This window comes from Chaetodon auriga, chromosome 3 (assembly GCF_051107435.1).
Source record: "Chaetodon auriga isolate fChaAug3 chromosome 3, fChaAug3.hap1, whole genome shotgun sequence".
NCBI lineage: Eukaryota > Metazoa > Chordata > Actinopteri > Chaetodontiformes > Chaetodontidae > Chaetodon > Chaetodon auriga.
This window is the reverse complement of record NC_135076.1, coordinates 9887301-9911900: the sequence shown is the minus strand read 5'-3', so window position 1 is coordinate 9911900 and position 24600 is coordinate 9887301. Positions and strand designations below refer to the sequence as shown.

The following is a 24600-nucleotide window of genomic DNA, read 5'->3' as shown; positions in this document are numbered from 1 at the left end:
CACACACACACACACACACACACACACACACACACACGCACCTCCTCTGTATCTATTCAGCCCATGAGGCATGCTGAGGGAATGATTTTCAGTCAGGCTACTATCCACACACTGCATGCTCACTCTTTCATTTCACTGATCTGATTTTATATGTGATTGTGTTTATACCAAATAAAAATACACTGAAGTTTCTTCCTATACTGAAGTCCCATGATTTTCAGAGTTTCCACTCTTTTTCATTGTTGTGTTTGACAAAAACACACATTTGTGACTCCATTTGTTTTTGCCCTTGAATTGAGAGTACCAAGGTAATTCGCAAAGCTGTATAGGCTGAGTAGGTTGACACCTGACACCTTTTCACTGGGGAAGTTGATTTTTCTTCTGTCAGCATCAATTTGAGAGTTTGCTGCCACTGTTTGAGATGAGGCTTTTTATGTGCCTTCTCTGTTGTCAGAATAAGTTAACCCCTTAAACTGTTGCACAACCAGTGTGGCAAAATCATTTTTTCCTCTGTAATATACTGCAATAGATAATGAGTAGTGAGATGGTTTGATTGCAATACCAGTGAAGGAATAAAAAGAATTCCAAGTATTGCAGCATGTAACCCCAACAATATGCATATATTTAGTTGAAAGCATCATCTTTAATCCTGGATTGAACCTATGGGTGACATCACTTCATTTGTTGCCTGTATAGATGTTTTAATGGATCACAATGTGAATATTTTACAACAACCCTGATTATGCATCTGCGGCTTCTTTCGCACCTAACTGGCTTAATTAAAACAAACTCTATTGCATCTGACCTTTTAGTTGGCTTTATGCAGACTGAGTGTTTGCGGTGTTAAAGCAAGTCAAACCAGTACAGGACTGTGTGATAGTAGATAAGATTTTAGCATAAAATCAAAATATAAACTACTATTAAATCTGTCTGCAATACCAGTGGTGGAATGTACATGTACTGAAGTAGCCTTGTTGAGTACAAATTTGAGGTACTCCGCTATATTTGTAGTATCTATATATTTGTCTGACAGCTATAGTTACTAGTGACACACTTCAATTTTTCGTACCCTTCCTGTCAAGAGAAAACTTCCAATTTCCAATGTTTCTGATAGACTGAGGGGAAATTCTCTTGCTTCTTAAACTAAATAAACAAATTAAATCCTCCCTGGATTAAATGTACTGTCACAAAGCTGAAAACGATGCTGTTTTTCTGAGCTCATGAAAAGTTGACATTTTAGAGATACATGGTTCAGCGACACTAAAAACTTAATGAAAATGATGATTTGATACAATATGACGCACGGCTGTAGATTAAAGCACCCAACAGTATGTAAAGTACTTAAAAGTAGATCAACCTTGAACATCTACAGCAATAAAATGCAAAATATGCATTAATGCAGCAGTAATATTGATCTAAAAACATCACATTTAACAGAAAAACACTGACAGAAAACATTATTCAGCTAAAGAAGTATTTTTACTTACAATGCAGTAGTGAAAACCCCCACGCTGACAGAGGTCAAGAGCAGTTCTTAAAGAGGTAAAACTGGGCTACAAGTAGGACTCGTAAAATGGTCACTGTGTCATGATTCACACAACACCTGAGGGAAAATTCAACTGTTTTTGAGCTACCTTCTATTTATTTTTCTGGCAGAATGATGCAAATCCATTCATTAATGTTTAACAGACAAATAAAGACCCGTCTATAAATGAGGCAGAGCTAATGAACCCCCCCACCCCCCCCCAAAAAAAAAAAAAAAGACATGAAGATGTATCCAGGTCACCAGGACGTGCACACACACACACGTACCAACACACACGTTCCACACAGACATATACCCACATTTTCACAGTTTGAGACTTGCTGCAGAGACAGTCCAAATGATTCATGTCTCAACCTACTTACACCATCTCTCTGTGGAACTGAGAGGCAGCATTTTTCAAACTCTGTGCCTCGTCTTGCATAGTAATATAGCCTCTTCAACACACTAAACACATATTCACTCCAATGGAAAGCCTGAGGAATGTGGCAGTGTTATTACTTACTGCTCCCCAAATCCCCAAACAAGGATGGGAACATTGCGGCACACTCGCTTTGAATGAGGTGCATAAAATTAAGGTTTAGAATGAGAACTCAAAGCAGCTGTTGGCCTTTAATTCAATGATGAGATATTGGACTGTCAGCGATGTCAACCGCTGATATGATGTAATATGTCAGCTAATGGTAAATTCAGTTCAAAAATCTGCCTTCTTGGCCTCGGATTATGTCTCAATCACCCTGAGGCGTAATCACACCGAGCTACGCCACTGAAAGGTTTCTGGAGTATGCGTGTATTTTTATTTTGTCTGTGTTTGTTTGACAGTGGGAGACTGACTCACTGGTGCAAACGTCCTCCGGTTTGTCCATGTCTCCACGGTAATAGCCGTTCCGACAACCGCAGAGGGTGGCGGCCTCGATGGTGGAGCGGCTGTTGAGCGGACATTGCTGACATAATCCTGCCCCCTGGGAAGACTTAAAGGTGCCCTGAGGGCAAGCTGAAGAGAAAAAGAGGGAGAGAGGGGAAAAACACGTAAGAAAAGAAGAATTCACAACTCTGCCTCCTGAACATGAGGGAAACACAACAAATAAGCTGTGTTTGTCCGCCTTTTGTTTGTCTTGATTGCTCGGCATTTGGCAAACTTTGCTCTAGAAAGGCGCTGCACCAGTAGAGTTATTACTGGTAGTATGAGGTTGACAAAGCACAGAGGGGGATTTCTGGAGATAGCGGCACATTATCTTGTTCAGACAAGATGCAAAAAAACGTTTTTCTCCATCTACAAACTCACAGTGATTATCTGTGGTGTAGATTACGGTTCCATTTCTCCAGTTCCTTTATCTGGGTCAGAGATGTCTCTGTCCATAAATATTAACTGAATTATCCTTCAGGACATGAAACACATATATGAATTCTTAAAGATGATGTTCCCCCTTTATCCAACTTTTATTCATCCAGGGACGGCTTGTGCTGAACATACGGTACATCCTTGTTATTCAGCTTGTATAAAACAGCATGGAGTTCCATCATTTGCACTGCAGTCTGGTTGGAATGAGACAAGCCCGGTGATGGAGATGGGAGGTCTGCGCATACTGGAGGCTTCTGGAGCTCTTACAGAAGTTTTGAGTTGCATCTGTTGTGATCGTGTGTCTCTGTGTCTCAACCACGGCGTTCAGAAGGCCCCCCCTTTCATTTAATTAAAAGCGAACGCCACAGCAGGTCTTGTATGTGTCCCTCTGCAGCCTTAAATTTGAGGAAGTACAGCATAATGTGCATTTAATAACCATCTGTTACGAAATAACCTTGCATACTTTTGAAGCTTTTGAACACATCAAACTAGTCACTTATAACTGCGTGTTGTGGCATACAGCATTTCACCAGTTCATCCAAAGGGGATCTTCAGGAAATGTTGATGCAGTTGCACAAAAACAGTAATTAAACATTCTCACTTGACACTGAACAGCCCATTCACACCAACCCACACTCTATATTCCTATCCAAAAACACTACGTTTCTGGGATGCCACAGTTGTATCTATGCATAATCCCCTTTTTTTCCTGGCAAAAGTAGTGTTGCATTTTTTATTTCTGGCATGCATTTTGAATAGCTATAGAGCTAGACCTTTGCCTGAACATCATGTCTTGTACCAACATCATGGCTTCTACTGCTCTGGTTAAATGTACAATCAGTATATACAGTACTTCAAATCTGATATCTGAGTCGTTTCCTCAAGCTCTGTGGTCCATGTACAGTGTAATACGCAGTAAAACACGGGGGTGAAGAACAGCATCCTCTACTGTAAGTCATGTAAGATCAAACTCAGCAGCAAAACCAAGATATGGCAATCTAACATTTCAGGGGAGTGAACACAATACAACAGAAGTGCAGAAATGGTGATTTGAGAGGGAAGAATGAAAACAGCAGCTTCATTGTGTTCCTCTTTTTCTTCTTCTCTCCTCCATTTCATCCTCTTTCTCTTGTGCCTTTCAGGATTTGCTTCCTTTGTGTTTTCTTTTTTCTCTTGAACAAATTCTTCCTGACCTGTAGAACCTTTAACGTTTCATTAAGTAACACTGCTGCTCTTAACTTGCTGTCACTTTCTCTCATTTACTTCTCTCACTCAGTTCATGTTATCATTTAGACTCTCCTCTCTCTGACACCATAAATCTGTGTAACATTTGCATTTTGGTCGTACAGCAGCTCCGAGATGAAGTGAACATTCATTACAGCGGAGGAGGGAAAACAAAGTGCTAAAGATAAATCAAAACTGTAAGAAAGTAACATTAAAAAACCTCATTTGATTTTTTCTCAGCCTTTTGGCAGAGCTTTCATTTCAGCCTAATTTCTCATTTCACACCTCTCTGTTTCCCTGTTCGCTTTTTTTTTTTAACTTACAGTCATAATTCAGAACATGTTTGCCCTCACCAGAAAGGCTCTTATGAATCCGATGTATGAATTTGGGACACAAAGTGATCTGACTTGTGATGAACATGTGATGTGTTTTCCTTCAGATGTTTGACCATGTCATGATGCTGCCCTTTAGTGACTCGAAACTTCTTCTTCACGTTTAAACTACATATAATTCCCTTTCTTAAGCTTGGCTGTCACCTACTCTCACTACCGTTTCTGCACAAACTGGAGCTTTGAAGTGTTCAGTTACAGACCAGTTTGGAAACGTTTAATGGCTAACCTGAGCTACTATCAAAACGCCTTGAACAAGGCACATAATGTGTACTTAACCAGCAAAAAACTGACAAGCACTCTCGCCTGAAACACAAGAACCCTTCTGCTCCTGATTAGATGAACAGTTTTTGAGTTGTTCTTCGGTGTTACTTGAGATTTTAAAGCTAGAAAATGATTGCAGCTGCTTTGAAAGCTTTTTTCACCTGCCGCTGTGCTGTTTATTATCTGCGAAGTGTGCGACCATTTTGCCGTGGACCTCCCTGGAAAAATGTTATTGATCAATGGCATATATATAGTATATACATGTATGTGAAACAGTAGAATAATAAACTTGTCAACCGACAAAAATTGGTCAGATGGTCGATTAATCTGCAGCTTTAAGAGTAAAAGGCTGTGGGGTTACAATGCTGAGCATGAACTGCATCGTCGCTGTTTAACTGCAAAAAAGCTGTAAAAAAAGCTCCCCTCCTTACAGTCCTGAACCCTTTAAACCTGTTGCAAAGTCCTGTGTTCATACTACCTGAAATGTGCTATCTGAAACTGCCACTGTGCTTCCTCACACATTCAAACTGTCTTCAGCTACAGTTTTGCCAGTGTTGCCTTCAGTCTCCATTTCCAGATGCCCTGCTCCTTCATGTCAGTCAGTTAGTTTCTTTATAATCAGACATCTACCTTTTCTCCTCTCTTCAGGAGAGTCAATGGATTAGGCCTCTTTTATGTGTGTGTGTGTGTGTGTGGCTTGAATAGGCAGATAGACATCTGGCTTGTCAAGGTCATTTATTCAACAACCTTGCTCATACACATGGGGCGTGTCACCATGGCAACAAGTCTTGCTCCCTCTCTCGATTATCTCTAGATACCTCTGTATAGTTCTCTCTCTCTCTCTCTCTCTCTCTCTCTCTCTCTCTCTCTTTCTTTGTCATCTGTCTCAGGGTTTCAAACTAGTAACACTACATATGCATGTGTATGTTGGTTGTGTGTACGCTTGCAGAGTCATGCACTGTATGTGTAACATATAGACCACAATGTTGTCTTGACAACAGTGGGCTTTTCTTTTAATTTGGTTATGTGTTGTAATCTGCTTCCAATATGATACACAGTAATTGATTCATGTAAGATAATTTTATTATATATTGTCACTTTGATCCACCTTACATGGACATGAATGGATTAACATTATCTTTATTGGTGTCACTGGACACTAATAGACTGAAGCATCAGTAGAAAGACTGAGACTGTAGAGAGTGAAGAGACTGAATATCAGTGAATGGAAAAAGCTGCGATAGGTAGTACAGATGTATTTACTGTGATGTTCATAATGTTATGTACCTACTTTGGTGTCGTTGCAATGGGCAAAAGTGAAAATGGCTTTGAGGATGAACTGACACAGCTCACAGGTCAGAAAATCCATCATGGAAATGGAGCAAATCTCAGAACCAACGAGGAGACAAAAAGAGAAGGAACATGCAAAGGATAGGAGAGATAAGAGCTATAGAGAAGAGAGAAAGAAAGAAAGAAAGAAAGAAAGAAAGATTATTCCTCTGTTTCCCTCACTGCCTTTATCCAGCTGTGTGGAGTCACACAGCGACCGTGCAGATGACAATTGTCTAAAGTAGGAATACAGGCTCACTGATCAATTATTAAAAATTTGCATGGCTGTGAGTGTCCGTGTGTGTGTGTGTGTGTGTGTGTGTGTGTGTGAGTGTGTGTGTGTGTGTGTGTGTGTGTGTGTGTGTGTGTGAGTGTGTGTGTGTGTGTGTGTGTGTGTGTGTGTGTGTGTGTGTTAAAAGCCTGGTTTTTGAAACTCTTAGAGCATTGCTGGGGTCCACAGCAGGGGTGGTTTGTGTATATTCAGTGGTGGTGCTTACATTTGTAGTGTGGTGCATTTGAAGTAAGGGTCCATTTGAATATTTGTTTAATTTCCAAACACACACACACACACACACACACACACACACACACACACACACAGACACACACACAGTACTTTGATGTTGATCCAGTTTTGCCGGATGGTTTGCACAATATGCTGATTTGGTGCAAAATAAACACAATCTCTGTGCCCTGACACACACATACTAACATAAATACATGCACACACACACACACACACACACACACACACACACACACAAAGACAACCATCTGTTCTAATAGTGAGTCCAGTTCCTTGCCAAGTCGTTATCAGCTGATTGGCAGAAGAGCACACCAAAAAGACTCCAGCTCAGTGGAGACAGACGGGACCTGCTCTGTCCCATGAACTCTTAAATCACAGGTTAGGTGCAAAAGCCCTGAATGCAACACAAGAGGCAGGTGTACAAAGATGTGGCATCACAGAGTTTGTCTTTGGTTTGCATCCAGTCACACTTTCTACTTGGGCTGGACAATATAAATGATACAAACACTGACTGTGAAATATCTCATTCAGAAAATTAGAAACTTCAATATGTCCATACTATTAAACCAAACACTGGAACCAAATAGGCCCCAGAGGCACAGCAGCATTGGTTGAGTTAGCTAAAAAAAACTCCAAAAACTGTCAAACAGTTGAACAGTTGGGTGGGACAGAAAAGTGCTCCCTTTGAGAAAATGATTTGCTTAATGTCTGACACGAAACAGATGATCTTATGATGAACAGATCGAAGTTAATCACCTGAAGCACCCCATTTAATAATGCACAATGAGTGCAAGCGCAGTCTCACCAGTAATTAGACCCATCCCCAGGAATGAGTAGCCAGGCTCTCAGAGAAACACCTCCACAACAAACTGCGACATTAGAGCGAATGTCCAGCTCTTAATACATCACATATGCTGGCAAACGACAATCAATGTAAAGGACAGTCATTTATGCTGACAAGGTTTCTGCTGACAGGATTGTAGATTTTTGTTTATTTTTGCATCATTTATTTATTTAAATAGATATTCTATTTGCAGCTCATACCATTCTTTCATTTTTCAGGCTGTGAAACTCCTACTAGAGAATTTCAATTTTAAAGACACGTTAAACTGAAGAGAAATGGTGACTTAATTATCATTGAAAAATACTTAAATGTTTTCCCGCATCACACAGATCTACTTTCTGCTTTTGTTTTAAGGGGAGTATGATATTCTTTTAGAGATCCTCAGCAATGGGCTGGGAATATGATAATTCCAAACTGCACCTTAATTCCTTCTGCAATGGCAGCCAAGATTACTGCAGTATTGTCAGACTTAATCACTGTCTCCCATGAGTCGTGTCTGGCTTACCTTCGACCCACTCAAGTATTATATGAAGAAAAAGTATTTCTGTGCAAAGGAGACACTGACACCAAAGCCTAAGCTGATTTCAGTCAGTGCATTTAATGTATTTCACAGGAGACAGATAGAATACTATTCATCAGTCCCGTCTTTGCTCTCTATCTCTTTTATCTGTCACAGTTTTTAACTTTCTGTCCTTGGATTGTCCTTTTATTAACTTTTACCTTTTTTTTGCTTCCTGCCAGTCCATCTCTCCAGAGGGCTCTCCTGTCTTTCTTTCTTCCTTCCCTCCTTCCTTCCTTCTTTCCCTCCCTCCTTTCAGATACCCCTCTATCTCTCTGAGACACTGACAGTTCAGGACTAATTTTCAGGAGGCTAATCTGGCTGGAACACACTAAACTAATTAACACAGGATGAAGCGGCCTCACTTATCATTTCACCATATGTACATACATCACACGCTCACATTCACCCACCCCACCACACACACATATACACACGAAATGGACAAGACTCTCCAGGGAGAATACAAAATGATGGGTACTACTTTGGAGAGGAAATGGGGAAGGAGGCCAGATATAAAAAGGAAGGGAAAGAGCTGGCGATATATGGAACATTGAGGGAAGAGGAGCTATTTCTGTGCCAGGCTCACCCAAGTCTGTTTCTACTAATATTAACATTTGGAACATCGTGAGCTGCACCCTAGGGCAAAAATACACCAGAAAATGTATACATGCATGTGATTATTCAGCTAGGACTGCCAGAATTGACATACTTTCCTCTCTTGCACGCAATAATTTACATTTTCTACAGAATTGAGTCAGCATACAGCTATGGTGCCATTTTGCAGCCCAAGCAAGGACATAAATATGGCACATTTCTCAGAGTGAAAAACAAAGAGCATTGATATGCACATATTTTGTTCAAAACATGCCTTCAATGCCATACTTGTAGCATGCACACTGTTAAAAACTAACGTTGCAACGTTTGATTGTAGCATGCTTGGTGCTACCTTTTTGCTGTATGCTTCTCTCCTGCTGCAATAGTATGGTTGCTATGCTTGATTATTAGGAGCGTGATTGCTGGATATTGATTTGCTGTCATGCTGGCTTGATAGCTTTTGCTACAAAACAATGTGAAATGTGTGCACAGCATGCAACAGTGCTGTAGCAAGGTCAGCAGATGTTGTTTAAAAAGAAAAATTCATTCAGCCTACATGATGTTATCTCTCATATATCTCTGTTGTGATGCATTGCAGTACTTGTGGCGGCTCTCATTTTTTTCTTCAGTTTTTACGAGCACAGTTTGAACTAGCAAGCCTCATTAATGCACAGATTTACCTCGACACACGTTGCCATTGTCTGGTTCATAACCCGCCTTGCAGCTGCAGCTGCCGATGGGTACCATCCACTCTCCATCTCCGTTACAGTAGAGCTTTATAGGCACGTCTACTTCCTCAGCATTGGGGATACAACTTCCCCTAGCAATGACTAATGAGGTGGACTCTGCTCCAGTCAGTGTCTGCACAGAATCAGAATCATAAAAATTTACATGTTAGACAACAGCTGCACCAAAGTCTGATGAAAAAAGCGCCACAGTTTTCAGTTAGTTTTGCTCCATACCTCTGGGAAAAATGCAAAGTTCTGCACAATGCTGGGACATTTCTTGTAGAATACTCTGACAGCCAGAAGGGACATGCAAGCTCCCAGATCCTGGAAGGCTAAATGGAACCCTCTGCCTTTGGACAGTGGCCCAAAACTCCGAACTTCTGTGTTCACCTTCATTAGCCTTCCCCCAAAATCGACCTGGGAGAAACTCTCATCTGCAGCGATGGTGTCCACCTTACAGTGAGGTACAGAGAGAGAGGTGGATAGGAAAGAAGAAAGAAGAGAGAAAGAAAGAACTTAATACATGAATTAATTGACATGTACTTTTAGGTTGTCCCTGTTCTTTATGGAATGGAAAAATGTGGTTCTTATTTTAGATTCACTCAGTAACGTTTGAATCTGCTGTGTAATACTGAATAAATGCACTTGACCACATACCATATCATTTTATTATGTTATTATTTGTTATTTCCCCAATGAACCTCAATGGTGGCACCAGAGGCGACTGCTGGGACATTTCCAACACTCGGATGGTTTCCAGCACTCTGATTCATCAACATAAACACTGTGAAGCTACACTGAAAAAATGTTAATTGAAAAACTGTAACCATGTACGACTGTGACATCGTCAAGAGAGAAGTCAAGAAGCACCACAGAAAACATTCAATCAGTAAGAGTTAAATTCTAATAGATCAAGGAATTCGGAACTTTTTTTTTCATTTTTCAGATAATCTAATACAGGAGACATGATTTTCACTGGATAGTGATGATGAATGAATGAATGTGTACCAATGTCAGATTTCCAGACTCTGGTCTGCATTTTCCCCAGGGCAGTAAACTGAATCAACTCATTTGTACTGCAGCACTTAGCACTCACATTTATCATGCCTAATGACATCAAATATCAGAAATGGTGTCTTTGTGTTGAGAAACATGAGAAACATGTGTTGAGATTATCATCAAATTTTACCTTTGAAATGCTAAGCTACACTGTGACGACACTCCCAGAACCAGCAGCTCTTCACACTTTCCTCCTTTATTCAAAGGCTCTCATGTCTGGATTCGTTACCTTAAGAAAAGGAGCATTGGCCCAGTATTCCACCCCTTTGATGCCCTCTGACACGGTCCTGTCAGTCTCCAGGTAGTAGAGGTTGAACGTCTCTTTGCAGGAGCCGAGGACGCTGGGGATGGACGCACAGTCACGTACGGTGAAGCGGATCTCTACGTAGATACGCTGTGCCGCCCGCCTGTCGATGTAAGTGGTGAGGAGCCAGTTGTTCTGGCTGGGCTCAAACACATTGCACACCTGGTACGTCCTGATGGTGTTGAGGTTCTCATCATAGCCACTCACCTCCTCCCACTGTGGGATGTGTGTGTGTGTGTGTGTGTGTGTGTGTGTGTGTGTGTGTGTGTTTGTGTGTGTGTGATGAAGGGGCAGGGGGTATGGGTGAGAGGGGAGGAAGCAGAGGAAGAGGGAGAAAGAGAGGCTGAAATGATTAATGGGTTTACCAAGACTTGACACAAATTAAACTTTCTCTTCCCCTCCCTTCCATTTTAACTCTCTCTCTCTTTTCCTACCTCCCACTCCCCTCCCTCATTCGCTTTTTCCTCTCCTCTACCTTGTTCTTTTGTGAACAGGGACAATCATTCATCACAATTAGAGCCACTCACCTCAAACACACACAAGCAGACACACACAGCAGACCATTGTGACCAGCTAGTAGCCAAGCCAGCATTTAAAAAAAATCCAAGGAGTTCAAAAATGAGAGTGGAAGACCTTATTCTATTTTGAAATAGAAAATAGAAAATAGAATTCTATTCTATTCATTGGTCCGTTGTGAAGTCTTGTGTGATACACCTCTCCGATGTATTGGAATCCATTCTATTCTGCATCAGTAGCGGTTAATTGGTGTCACCTTGCAACTGTAATTAAGATTTTGACAGACTTGTTAATGGAGCTCTGTAAAGTGTACTCAAACTGCTTTCCCCAAGGGTACACACACATACATACACACACACACACACACACACACACACGCACGCACACACACAGGCAGTACACCTTTGCACATTGTTCTTACTCCATTGGCAGGGAACGATATCCAGCCAAGCTCAGCTGTCGCTGTCCTTGTATCCATCACTGTCTCTGTCGGACAAAAAGAGAGAGAGACAGAGGGACAGGTGAAAAGATGGAGCTGCAGGAGGAGGACAGGTATGAGTTTAATTAATAGTCAGGTCAGACGACTTTGGTACTGCATAGCGATGCGTGTCATTCATATTCATAAAATCACACTTTACACCTTTTCTGCTTTTCCCTCTTTTCTTTCCACCCCCATGAGGAAAGAGACAATAACCACTAACCAACCAGACCTCTGGCTACACTCACACTGTATAAACAAGAGTCACAATGATATGACATGATGAAATCAAAGGTAATCCAGTTTAAAATAATTTAAGTCATCGTTGGCTTCTTTTCCTTTACATAACAGATAACAGCTATGTTCAAAGGAGATTTCCTGCCTAGTTAGCACTCATCTCAAATTTGACAGCAACAATGCATAACACTACCATTCAGTGTTATCTGTGCACATAGAGTGTGACCATATCACATACTACAGAATATAATGAAATAGTATGCTGAAATCCTGTTATATTCTAGAAATAGCAATAATATTATTAATAGGGAAAAGGAATACTGTCTGTCACCATCACTTGTAAATTCTCATCTGTCAATTGTTCATCATCAAAAATGTATACAGTAAGCATGAGAGACAAAAAAATGTAAGTCCATATAAAGAGAAGGTCTCGACAGAGACAAAAAAATGTGTAACAAAACTAAAGTTAGTTAATGATAGGTTTAGGCTCATCAAATAAGACTGTATGGCTTCTGCTCTGTAAATATCAGTTAATAACTACAATATCACTTAGCAACAGAAAGCAGCTGGCATCATTTGAAGTTAGTAGCATTAGCAGTTAGCAACAGAAAACAGTTAGCCGCAGCATTAGCAGTTGGCAGAAGCATTAGCAGTTAACCACAGAAAACAGCTGCATTAGCAGGTAGCACAGGTATTAACAGGTAGCAGCAGCATTAGCAGTTGGCAAGATTAATATCAGTTAGCAACAGAAAACAGTTAGCAGCAGCATTAGCAGTTAGCAGAAGCCTTAGCAGTTAGACACAGAAAACAGTTTGCAGCAGCATTAGCTTTTGCAAACAGAACACATTTAGCAAGGGTAATATCAGCTAGCCCAGAAACCAATTGAAAGTTAGCTTAGCAACAGCTGTAACAGTTAGCAACAGATGGCAGTTAGCAGCAGCATTAACAGTTAGCAGAAGCATCAACAGATTGCCACAGAAAACAGTTAGCAGCAGCATTAGCGGTTAGCAGAACCATTAGCAGTTAGCCACAGAAAAACATTTGCAACAGCAGAGATATTATAAATGAGTCACCTTCCTGTATTTCCTGTCTGGTTATTTTATACATAAACAATCTCTCAGTTGATTTTACAGCAATTGCAGTAGGCATGTATTTGCGATAAAATCAATAGTGTGCTATAAAATGTAAACATATTGGCCACCTTGATAAAGGCTTTTAAAAATAGGGACTGCCCATTCCTAAATGTACATTCTAAATTTGAAATTGTAATCCCTCAAGCACAGACAAATCATTACTGAATTATAATTATAATAATATATATAATAATTGCATACAGGTGAAATCAGTCAGTTATTAAATAGACACTCCATTGTGTGAATGTGTGTTGGTAGCACTCAGCTATCTGGGTACCATCAATGATTTCATATACCTACCTGAACCTACACTGTCAGTTACAGTTACCTCACAAACTAAGCTGACACATTCATTAAACCACAGCTGGGTTACACACTGACACAGTACTGCACATCATAAAGAAAATTGTTCTGCTCTCTTTGATGGCAACAAAGACGTGTGAAAGACAAAAATACATATATGACAACTGAACAGCAAAGCTACTTGATAACCAAAGCCCAGATGGCAACATCCATTCTAAAAATATTTCACTAGATATTATAGATCCACTGTGTTAATAGTGAAAAATTACCATGTGAGCAGCCCTAAGAACTATTTTAAGCGTCTTTCTGTCTGGTATGTCCAAATGCCAGGCAGGCTGGGAGAAAAAAAATGCATTAACATGTCCATGCATGTTAATGTTAGTACAGTAGAGTGACTGGAAAGAAAAGCTATCAATAATTTAGGATGACAGAGTTATGGAACAGTGGACAGTTTTCATTGCCTATTGCTGGTAGTAGGAGTGCAGACAGTGGAGCAAGCATTCATTTAGATGAAGATCTTAACATTTGCATGACATGCTACTTCCATGTAACTAAAGACTGAAACAGAAATATATTTGGCCATATATTTGACCACCACCTTGTGAAGCAAACTGAGCAAATAATTAAAAAGCTCATTGAAACAATAGCTCAGCATTGCTCTCAGAAGTCAGAAAAATTCAGGAAAAAGTAATGTTTGAACCATGCATAGGTTTAAGAAATATTATTTCCCCCTTGTTGTTCCAGGTTCAGGTTCTTCATGACTGCTTGTGCAGTTCTTCATAATAAAATGATGCCTTTACTCCCATTAATGTCTTTTTAAATATAATTTTTGCTCAGGCGGTTTACTAGCTCTCCTTCGTTTCTTGAACGTGACTGCTGTTTAACAGCCACACAGTGCAGCGAGTGGACACGCTGAGACACTCGAGCTGACATAGGTTAGTTGGCATGCTGACAACACAGACCCTACCACAGAGTCCTTTGTAATAAAACATGGTGAGAAGATTCGACGACATCGCACCATGAGGCAGCCGCGGGCAAACAACTCCCCTTGATTCTTGACATGCTCTCCTCCTCTTGCACTCCTTCATTCTGTCACCCTGCCTCTCATTATCTCCTCTCCTCCTCCTCACACCCTCCCCACCTTCATCCTCTCCTCCACTCTACCTCCCTGTCTTTTATCTCCCCCTCTACCTTGGGTGCTTCTTTTTTTGTCAGCGAGCTAGCCTAATTACAGCAGAACCCAGCATTTCAGCTCTCCCTTGGGAGTGAAGGTCGTTTGGGAAAATGAAATGCTTGTCACGGGAAAATGTACTCGACTATCAAAATCTTGGACCAAAGCTTATTCAAACGGTGACAATTGTCACTATCTAATTTGTAGCTTCAGTGCGTTTAGTGGCATGTTGTCAACAAAGATTTTCAAAAAAACGATCCACTGCAGAATATAGACCCAGTTTATTTCTGCCTTGCATATTTTGCCTGTTCAGATGTCTTTGAAGTTTGGGTAAAAAAAAAATGAGGCTAAAAAGAAAAATGGTAATATAGAGAGAAATCCACAATGTTGACAGAAGAGATGTTGGAATAGCTCATGTAGTCTTACAAGCTCTACCTTCCAGCAAAGTCTTGCAAGAAGGGATTTGATTCAGGGCTTTGCTTAAAGAACAGAACAATGGCTGCGCACTGTCATACTCCACCATACCACCATATTTCTGCTTCAAAACAGGGTGTTAAAGGCATATTCTCGGGCAATTTTAGCATACAATACACAAACTTTGCTGGTAATACATTTTTGGAAAATTGATTACACCATCGTACCAGGAACTCTTGGAGGACCTCTATGATTCATCATTTCATGTTATTGCATCCTGCTCACAGCTTGAGCATTATGAGCAAGTGCCGGGAGAGTAATGTGGCACAGGCAAATATTTTTTATATTGAACTTGTTATTTTACATGGAATAAATATAAATAAAGCAAAAATTAAATTCTTCCACACGTCTAATCATCTTTCTCGCTTCATTAGGACTGCAGCTAATGATCATTTTCATCATTGATTAACCTGCCAAGCTTTTTCTCAATTAATTTTATTTAACCAGGAAAGGGTCTCAATGAGATTAGAATCTCTGAAGTGTCCTTGCCATCACAGCAGAGCTATATAAAACATAAAATCTAGAGGTTTCAAACACATGGACATAAAGGTGAAATGTTGTTCTAGAAAAAAAAAAAAAAAAATACTGAAAATGCTCATCACAATTACCCAAAGTGCAAGGTAACATTCTCCCATCCAAAACCCAAAGGTATTTCATTTTCTATCATATCTGACAAAGAAAAGCATCAAATCCTGACATTTGTGAAGCTTGACTCAGCAAATGTTTAACATGTTTGCCCAAAAATCCCCACTGATTATTAAAACTATTATTGTCATTATGCCTAACTATTTAAATACTCATCCTATCTTTGTACAGTTACAAACTTCTTGTCCCGGAGTAGAGGAACAGCATAACCAAATTATAACAGCAAAGGTGCCTTGTGGATTCTCAGTTTTAAAGAGAAGAAATCTGTGCTGGGCTTATTAGAGTGCATCTACCCATCAGTCTAATTAACAGCACACAGCACACACCTCTCTGTGCATAATATGGTATATTCTCTGATCAGCCTAATTACTTTTGACATATTGGAGGCTGTGATCACATTGCACCCACCTCCCCCCGCAGTGGCGCACCTCCTCAACCAACACACACCAACCACACCACTGAATGGAACCACACTCATTTTATGGCAGAGGAAACAGCAGGTAAATCTGTGCGATATTGTAGCCATCACAGAGGCTGTTAAATCCTTGTTGTGGCCAATGAGGGAGAAATAAAAGTATTTCTATCACAGATGCTGAATTAGATGTAATTTTACTGTTTTTCTGCCTCCTTGTTTTTCTCTCTGTGTGTGTGTGTGTGTGTGTGTGTGTGTGTGTGTGTGTGTGTGTGATGTAAAAGTGCAAGTGGTCAAATGGCAAGTGAGGTTGGTTCATTTTACACTAATTAGCCAAGTGTGTTCTAACCAGATAAGTCAACTGTTCAAAGGCACAAATTGTGTGATTTATATGCCTCTGAATGTGTGTGTTTGTGTGTTTGTGTGTGTGTGTATTGTATATACTGAATGTGTGTTTGCCTCAGAGAGAAAGAAGAAAGTACGCCTTGGAGCATCAGGCTCGTGGTTAAGGGAGCAGACCGAAATAACACACAGGCGTGCACACACACAAGCCAAACACACGCTAAAAGCCCTCCTGGAGTGAAAGACGTCATACTGCCTGCGGAGACAGTCGTTGACCAATCAGGCGTTGAAGTGGAATGACACAGTGTCACGGAAGGACAACTAAGTCAAGAGCAGACACATTCAGATGCAGATGTGCACTTGTATATATCAAATATATATCGGCTGTACAGATACATGTGAACACTCTCATAAACACACATACATAAACTCTGTAGGAGAGCAGCTTTTCTTTGAATCCAACCTCACAGGCCCCCGAAATCAATTATGAAGACAATTATGAGACAGGGCACACAGCTCTGAAAAATCCAAAAAGCCGTCCCCACACGTAACCTGGATGATCATTTAACTCTCCGCAGGAAATTCTGTAATTAGACTTAAACACGAGGATGAGCAGCTAAGCAAAAAGCAAAAAGCTGGCTTGAACCATAAGAAAAAAGAAAGCATGTCATTAGTCTTACCAAATTTTAGCTCCCGTCAAAAATGCTTTCCTGTATCAGCCCCACAGGAGCTCCACTTTAGTGTCTCCAAACTGCTCTTATCTGCATGCACTTCCCTGCAGCTACACTTTGGCCTGTACACAGCCTGCAAAGTCTCACCCAATAATTTACACATTCAACATCAATCTGAAGTAGTGGCTAATGGGCTGACCCTGTTGTCTCAAAAGAGTCTGCTCAGCAGTTCAAAAACACATTGTATCAGCAACAAATAGACATAAGTATGCAACAACAGTAGATTTACACGAGGAGCCGCGGATGTTGTGGACAAAATTACAATTCTGCTACAATAGCATGACACCATCATGTCATAAATTAAAGAGAGTTTGGGTTGGGGGCAATTACTGGATGTCTATGGGATCAAAAGCAGCTTCACTCCAAAGGTGGGGAAATACACCCACAGGACTTTACTGCACATACAGTCTAATTAAAATACATTTTGTACTTCACATAGTTTTACAGGTAGTCTTTTGGCAGACGCTTTTATCCAATGTGAGGTACATATGAATTCACACACTGATGGCGCAGCGTCGGGGGCAGTTTTGGGGTTCAGTATCTTGCCCAAGGATACTTGAACGTGAACTGCCGAGGCCAGGGATCGAACCACCGACCTCCTGATTGGCAGACAACCGCTCTACCTCCTGTTTCAGTTTATTGGATTAAATCAAACATTCAACTTTTTTGTTAATGCATCCTTGGTGAGACCCTCTCTGGCTGGTAATGCCTGTGTCTTTCAAACTCCACACCTCCACTTCATACAGCAGGCTTTGTGCTATAAATATGTGTTTGAGCTCAAATAACTACAGCCCCAGAAGACATCATGCAGCTGTTTTCACAGGCTGAAAAAATCCCCCAATGACCTCAATGTGTCAAATTGGTGGAATGCCCCTTTAAGACCTATCAATAAAGTGCACCTTTATACCCAATGTCCTGATGCAAGTTTATCTGGTGTTCATTAAACTTCAGTAGAAATTGTCTAAAAATAAAACACAAACAATGTCCAACTAACCAGTGTCCACATGTAAGCCATGTCTTGGGATTCTGCTCACAGTATCTGAAAGAACTATAGGTTCACATTTATCAGCCCCTCATCCTCTGCTAAGCTGTCCTGCTAATACTGGTATTAATGTCCTTCTTGATTTTTCCTCCTCTGTGTGCAGCACGAAACAAATTAGACACATGGGGCTCTTCGTCCTAGTGTATTAATAGCTAATCTCTGTTTATTTGCTTTCACACACAGCAGGGATTTCAGTACTTGGGCATGCCACCATATGTAGCAGTTCCGGGAAAGGCCAACCTGCAACCTGTCAGTGTATTAATGTTGATGATGAACTGGAAAGGGGGCTCCAAGAAATTAGTTGAACTAATTTCAAAGAGCACAGTTCTTTCCAGTCTTGTCTCCCTCAATACTTTTATTTGATTACTTTAAGGGCCTGTGTTAACAAATCTCGCAGCTTCGTCATGGCAGTCTACTGGCTTTGTTCCCATTTTCCTTTTTACTAGTTGATGCTTTTTTCAATAAAGGCGTGTTTTTGTCAAGAGCACAATCTTGGTGATAAAATATCCCTATGTGAAAGTTCCACTTTAGGTTGCTGAATTACTCTTTGTGGTGTTCAGCTTCTCCCCAGTTCCTTGCTGCTGAATTAGGTGCTACGCCTCTTAAAGTATTTTTGGTTTCAGCCACCGTCAGCTCCACTCTTCTTTATGCAAATTTTAACACCTTTCACCAAGAGAGGTAAGTCATGAACCTCCATCGCTGCTCAGATAGTAGACTGTGGTACACAGATGGTTGTGAGTAGAGCTGTTTAGATGAACAATAAGCTAAATCTTACAAAGTTTGTTGTTGAATTGTTCAAATCATATAACTAGGCATACTGTGTTATATATGTATAATAACATAAGTAATATTACTGCTAATTTATCATGAATAAGTACTGCCTGAGTTCTCTGAATAACAACATACTAACTAAGATCCACAGAAAGTTGCTAACACATGTTGGATAGCTCATATAACAAAGGCTGCAGCAGTGGATTATAAAATGGAAGTCTAATACAAATGTTTTTGTAGACTAACTCCTCTAAGCTCTTCTGATCTCACATGCATGACAGCAACATGTGCCAGTGCACCATGTCAGTACTGTTGTGCTTGTGTGACATGTTGTATGACACATGATGATGATACGTGTGTGCGTGATATATTGTCATTTATCAGTGTGACACTGTTATTGAAACTGTACAGTTACATACTTTATTTTAACAAATTCCACTTTGGGTTTAATTGGATTGAACTGAGCTGAATTTGACTGAATTAAAGCTGCATTCATCAATATTTTATTTTACTGTAACAATGAGTAAATCACTATGGAAATGGTGACAAACACAAAGGCAATTATCGGCCGACTCAGCCGTACCCCTCACCTCTGTGGAGCATTTTAGCATCTTTGGGCTCATTTGTTTTGGTTTTATGGCCAGCGACTTTATTATTTATAATTTTTTCCAGCTGCAACAGACAGATGTTTGCAGCAAAAAAAAAGCTTGAATAATCCCACTGTGCACTACCAGTGCTGTTTGCTGTTTGGTTCCCAGACTATCTGGTGAACATAGTGGAGCATTCAGCAGCTAGAGAGACAGATGTTTTCCTCAAGAGTTGGTGAAGACTAGACAGAGCTAAAGGGAGAGTGAAGAACCACTGCTCTGAATGAATGTTAATGCTGCTCAGCATCTGCTAGATGTGTAAATAAGGAGCTGTTTCGCGAACACACTCAGCATATCAACTTCAAGAGGTGATGTCAATGATGTGTTTACAGCTTGTCCAGCTCGCTCCAAGTGGCTAAAACATTAATTAGCGATGCTTTTGTTTTTGGAGACAAACAATTATTTACATATCTTCAAAAGATGGAAAACCTTTGAGCCTTCCATCGCACCAACCCAAAGCACCGGCAGCTGGGATGAACAACACGCTACCTGACAACAGGTAAACAGAAAATAAATGAGCTGCATGGTCAGATTTAAAGACTTCCATCCATCCCTCAATGGGAAACACAGCGCAGACGTTTTCAGGCCAAGTGTGCCCACAAAGCAGTGTGGCATCACAGCAGCACGTCTTCAGTCCTGGATGTGTGCAGGGTGTAACCGATGCCTTGTGGTATCAGGTTGCTTTTCTCACTGCTGACACGTCGCTGTGGTTGTGAATGGTGAGAGGCGCAGGGCGGCCGCGTTAAAACGAACAACCAAGCTGTCACACACGAGCACTTATCTGTGTCACGGTTTCTTATTGAACAAGCATCCCACACAAAACACACACGCACGCACTTTCGGTCCCCAGACTTGTTTTTTTTTTTTTTTTTTTTCTTCCCTTACGTTTCTCCCTGATCCTCTGACTTCACCTCTCCTCTCATCCCGCTCTCGCATCTGTCGTTAACAGCCTTGACCTAGAAAATTTGTGGTGTCATGATTTCACTTGATGAAAGAGGACATGCTCATCACTGTTGGGAGAAATAGCATATCAGTGCTGTCCTGCAGAAACCTTCTATCTCAGCTTTTCAGACACAGAAAAAAGGCCTGTAAATCCTCCCTGATACCTGCACATTTGAACAATTTACAGCTCGCTCCATTGCTCGTGTTGTTGCCAAAAAATCAAGGCTGAGAAATTCTGATAAATAGCTCCTGCAAACTTGGATTTCTTTACAATACAATAGTTTGATGACTTGTCACTAAGACATATTATATGTTAGATTATTCAATACAACACAGTAAAACCTGTCAACAAAATACATTGTCTTTAAAGAAGCAGGGCAGGTTTCTGGCTTTAAAACTCAAAAGATGTATCGTGCTTCTCCAGAATATGATTGCTTGTCACAGTAGAGGCTTGTCACTATAAATATAGCTGAAACATATTGAGTTTTTAGACAACAGGGTGTGCTAGTCACTGTAAAATAAATATATAACTAACTTATTGTCTTTTAGAAAATAGGAACGGAACAACAATAAAACGAGAACATATTGGGTTCGTATTTTTAGAACTGAGCAGTGATGAAGCCTGTCTCTCTCTCTCTCTCTCTCTCTGGAAGAAAACTTAACATGAAACTGCCACTACCACAAAAAGGAACGTGCACACACACACTCACACGCGAGCACGCGCTCACTCAGAGACACAAGCGCTGTGTGAAGCATCCAGTCTGTCACTGTGGCAGAATCCTTTGTGCCTTTGTGAGTAACACAAGGGGGAACAGGCCTCTAACTGACATGCTCTGTTTTTAAGGAGAGTGACGCCTGCAGACGCCACATTAGACATCGTCACACGCCGGATCGTTTGTTAAAGTGGATGTTCAGAGCTTTGATAGGGTGGGTAATTCAGAGGGCTACGTGAGTGGGCACGGGCGAGGATAATATAGCTTCTGTAAGCACAAATGAAAAGTTATGTGCTCAGTGTGGAACATATGGTGAATGGGACGGGCAGCCATTTGTCACTTCTTGTTAAAATGGGAATCTAAGCAAATAAATCAAAATCCAGAGAGGAGTGTATGATGGGGTTGAAGGACAATGGGTACACATTTTGTTGGTGTGTTAAGTCTCAATAGAGTGTTTTTCATGTGCATGAAGACTTTTAGTAAGATGTCAGCAGGATGTGACTGATACATATGTAGATGGATTTTTACGACACTCAGTTTGAAGCATGTCGGTGTGTTCCTGGAGGCTCAGTGAATGAAAACCAGGTGAGAGATGAAACAGCTGTTGAACTGATCACAGAGGATCATTTAATCAAGCAGGAGATGCACCAGGCCCAAAACTGGCCATATTTAGCAGATTGGGTATCGGCCAGTTGAGCTGGAAGAAGTCCTCAGATCCTTTACTTAAGTAAAAGAACACATACTGCGCTGTAAAAGTACTCCTTTCCAAGTAAAAGTAAGCCACTCAATTTTTTTTACTTAAGCAAAAGTATTCTGATCAAAATTTACTTCACTATCAAAAGTAAAAAGTAGAACCGAGCATTTTAATGTTCTCATAGTCAGTGTTTTAGAGGCGAACTATTACACCACAAAGGAACTAGGAGCTAAAGCTGTACCATAAATGTAGTGGAGTGAAAAGTCCAATATTGCTCTAAGTACAGTCCCCACACCAGGGTATGATAAAAATGTAATTTAGGTTGATGCATTATAATAATATAATAAAAAGGAGAAGTTACAGCATGTGTAACGGTTTCTTTTAATGTTCCTGACTGATCCAAATGTACTCCATGCAACAAGGACGCCTCATAAAGATCTGGGAAACAAAAACAGCAGTGGTAAGAATTGGTCCTGCATATCAGCAGAGACCAGGAGATCAGGTATCTAAATTAGTATCAGGAAACAAAACGTCAGATCAGTGCATCCGCAGCTGAAGCTAATTGTTTGATGTTTATCTGTGTAATAATATTTGACTCTTGCGTTGCATTGTAACAGTGAGTAATGCACCCCAGCTGCAGGGGATACAGTGGGGTTATGTTTAAGGTCAAATAAAAAGTGAAATGGGTACCTCTGGCTCACAATCTCAGTCTTGATCTCCCATGAAGCATTGTTTGAGCTACCGCTGAAGAAAGTGGATGTGAATGTCTGCTGGATGCTATTCAATATATTGTTTTATCACAAAATATATTCCAAACCAAGCCATGTCAACAGTAAATCATTATTTTGTGTCTGAAATCTACCAGCCATTTTTATATTTTTACCAGCATTTGGCTGGTTTCTGGTGTTAATTTCCCGCCCTGGCACAGTTAACTGATTACATTACGTTATTCTATTTTTTATGTTAATGAATTGTATTTCAAAGTTTAACTAATGGACCCTCTTGTTCTTCCAGGCTTCATTATCAGGATACTCTTCACACCGGCAGCCTTACATTATGATTAAATATTGATACTGATCAACAAGGAAAAAAGTATCCTAATCATACATTTTTGTGCTGCAGCAAAACACAGAATTCCTGACCCTGTCTTCATCATTCTCCCCGTCATCTACAGCTATTCATTGTGGTATCTGTGTAGCCCCTCCTCACATGAGGGCTCTGTATATTCAGTTTTCATTTCCAACCCATTCCAACATCCCCGCTTCAATGATTTAATATTGGGGAACTAACAAGAGACAGATTAAAAAAGAATGGTCAATACTGAAGGAACTGAGGCTGTTATCCTGAGTTTTAGTCCCCAGAGTGGGTCAAGCTACAAAAATGCTCGATCCTCCATTCCCCATAATACAGCCAATATCATCTCCCCCTTCCTGCTCTGAGCACCCACTTCTTTTTCCATTTTCACCTGTTTGTAACACAGTGTTTCTGTTTAAAATGTGAGCTCTCCAAACCCAAGGCCCAATTATACTTGACGAGACATTATGGGTATAAATACTTCTGTAGGCTGAACAGTGCTAATCGTGGCAGGGAAAACCAAAGGAGTTCCCCTTAAGAAGATATCACTAAATGTAAGTAATTATCCCGTCTGGCTGATATTGTTCTAGATATTAGCTTGTAATATGACTATAGTGCAGTACTGCACTTCAAATGAACTTGTATGAGCATCTGTTTGATAGTCGGTAACTGTCACTTTTAATATGACATCTGCACTACGCTGTAAATAAGACAACTTCAACTCTCATAAAACTCACAAACTCAAAACTAAGCAACAAAATCCAGCAGAGCTTTAAGAGTATCAGGAGATTTCCAATGTTTTCACTGTGTACGTCTCAGAACTGCCAGTCAGAAATGAAAGATGAGTGGGACACGAAATCAGACGAGGCAGAACTGAGAGCTACACACTGAAGCATTACAGCCGCAAACGCCAACATTTAATCTCCAAGCCCCAACATCAAAGACAAATCCCCCACATTTTTCATCAAATCAATCTTAAGCAAATATCCTTACATTTTATATTTCTTTTGCATTTTGACATGTAAACTGACAATAATTGAGAAGCCCACAGGAGTCCATCAAAGTGGGGCGTCAAAATAATTTTAGATGCGACTCGTGATCAGAAAGTAGCTGAGTAGCTGAATAGAAGTCAGCTGAAAGGAAATGGGCCACAGTGTGCATTGTGTGTCTAAGTACATCTACACTGCATCTCAAACAGTGACAAGCTCATCACATTCACAAAGAGCACACCCACAGCAGCATTACAGCTTCTTAAGTTTATATAAGTACGTTGCGAAGGCAGTGTGGAGTCTGAAAAACACACATCTCCAGCATACTGAAGACTGCAACGAGCCAACATTTTCATCCGAGCCTACAATTACATATCTTTGTGTGAAGAAACAGATCATTCAAGATGTTCTGAATGTGGTCCAGTTCATCATATACATTCTGTTTTTAATAGCAAACTAAGTAAACAAAATAATGCATTAGAAAATCTACAGCTGCAAGTCGTGTTTTTACTGCTGATTATTTTCTTAATGAACTGATGAATCATTTCTATTATAAAATGTCAGAAAATAGTGGAAAA

At 40.4% G+C, this 24600-nt stretch overlaps 1 protein-coding gene across 1 annotated transcript in view; it reads right to left on the bottom strand.

The window, feature by feature from the left end:
- Window positions 1-24600, bottom strand: part of LOC143316185 (ephrin type-B receptor 1-like) — an 84813-nt gene that overhangs the window by 43472 nt on the left and 16741 nt on the right. The window contains exons 2-6 of the mRNA XM_076723966.1: window positions 11646-11710; window positions 10634-10924; window positions 9580-9798; window positions 9298-9478; window positions 2382-2537 (exon numbers count right to left, since the gene is read on the bottom strand). Of these exons, the coding sequence (XP_076580081.1) occupies window positions 2382-2537; window positions 9298-9478; window positions 9580-9798; window positions 10634-10924; window positions 11646-11710 (912 nt within the window). The remainder of the gene's footprint in view (window positions 1-2381; window positions 2538-9297; window positions 9479-9579; window positions 9799-10633; window positions 10925-11645; window positions 11711-24600) is intronic.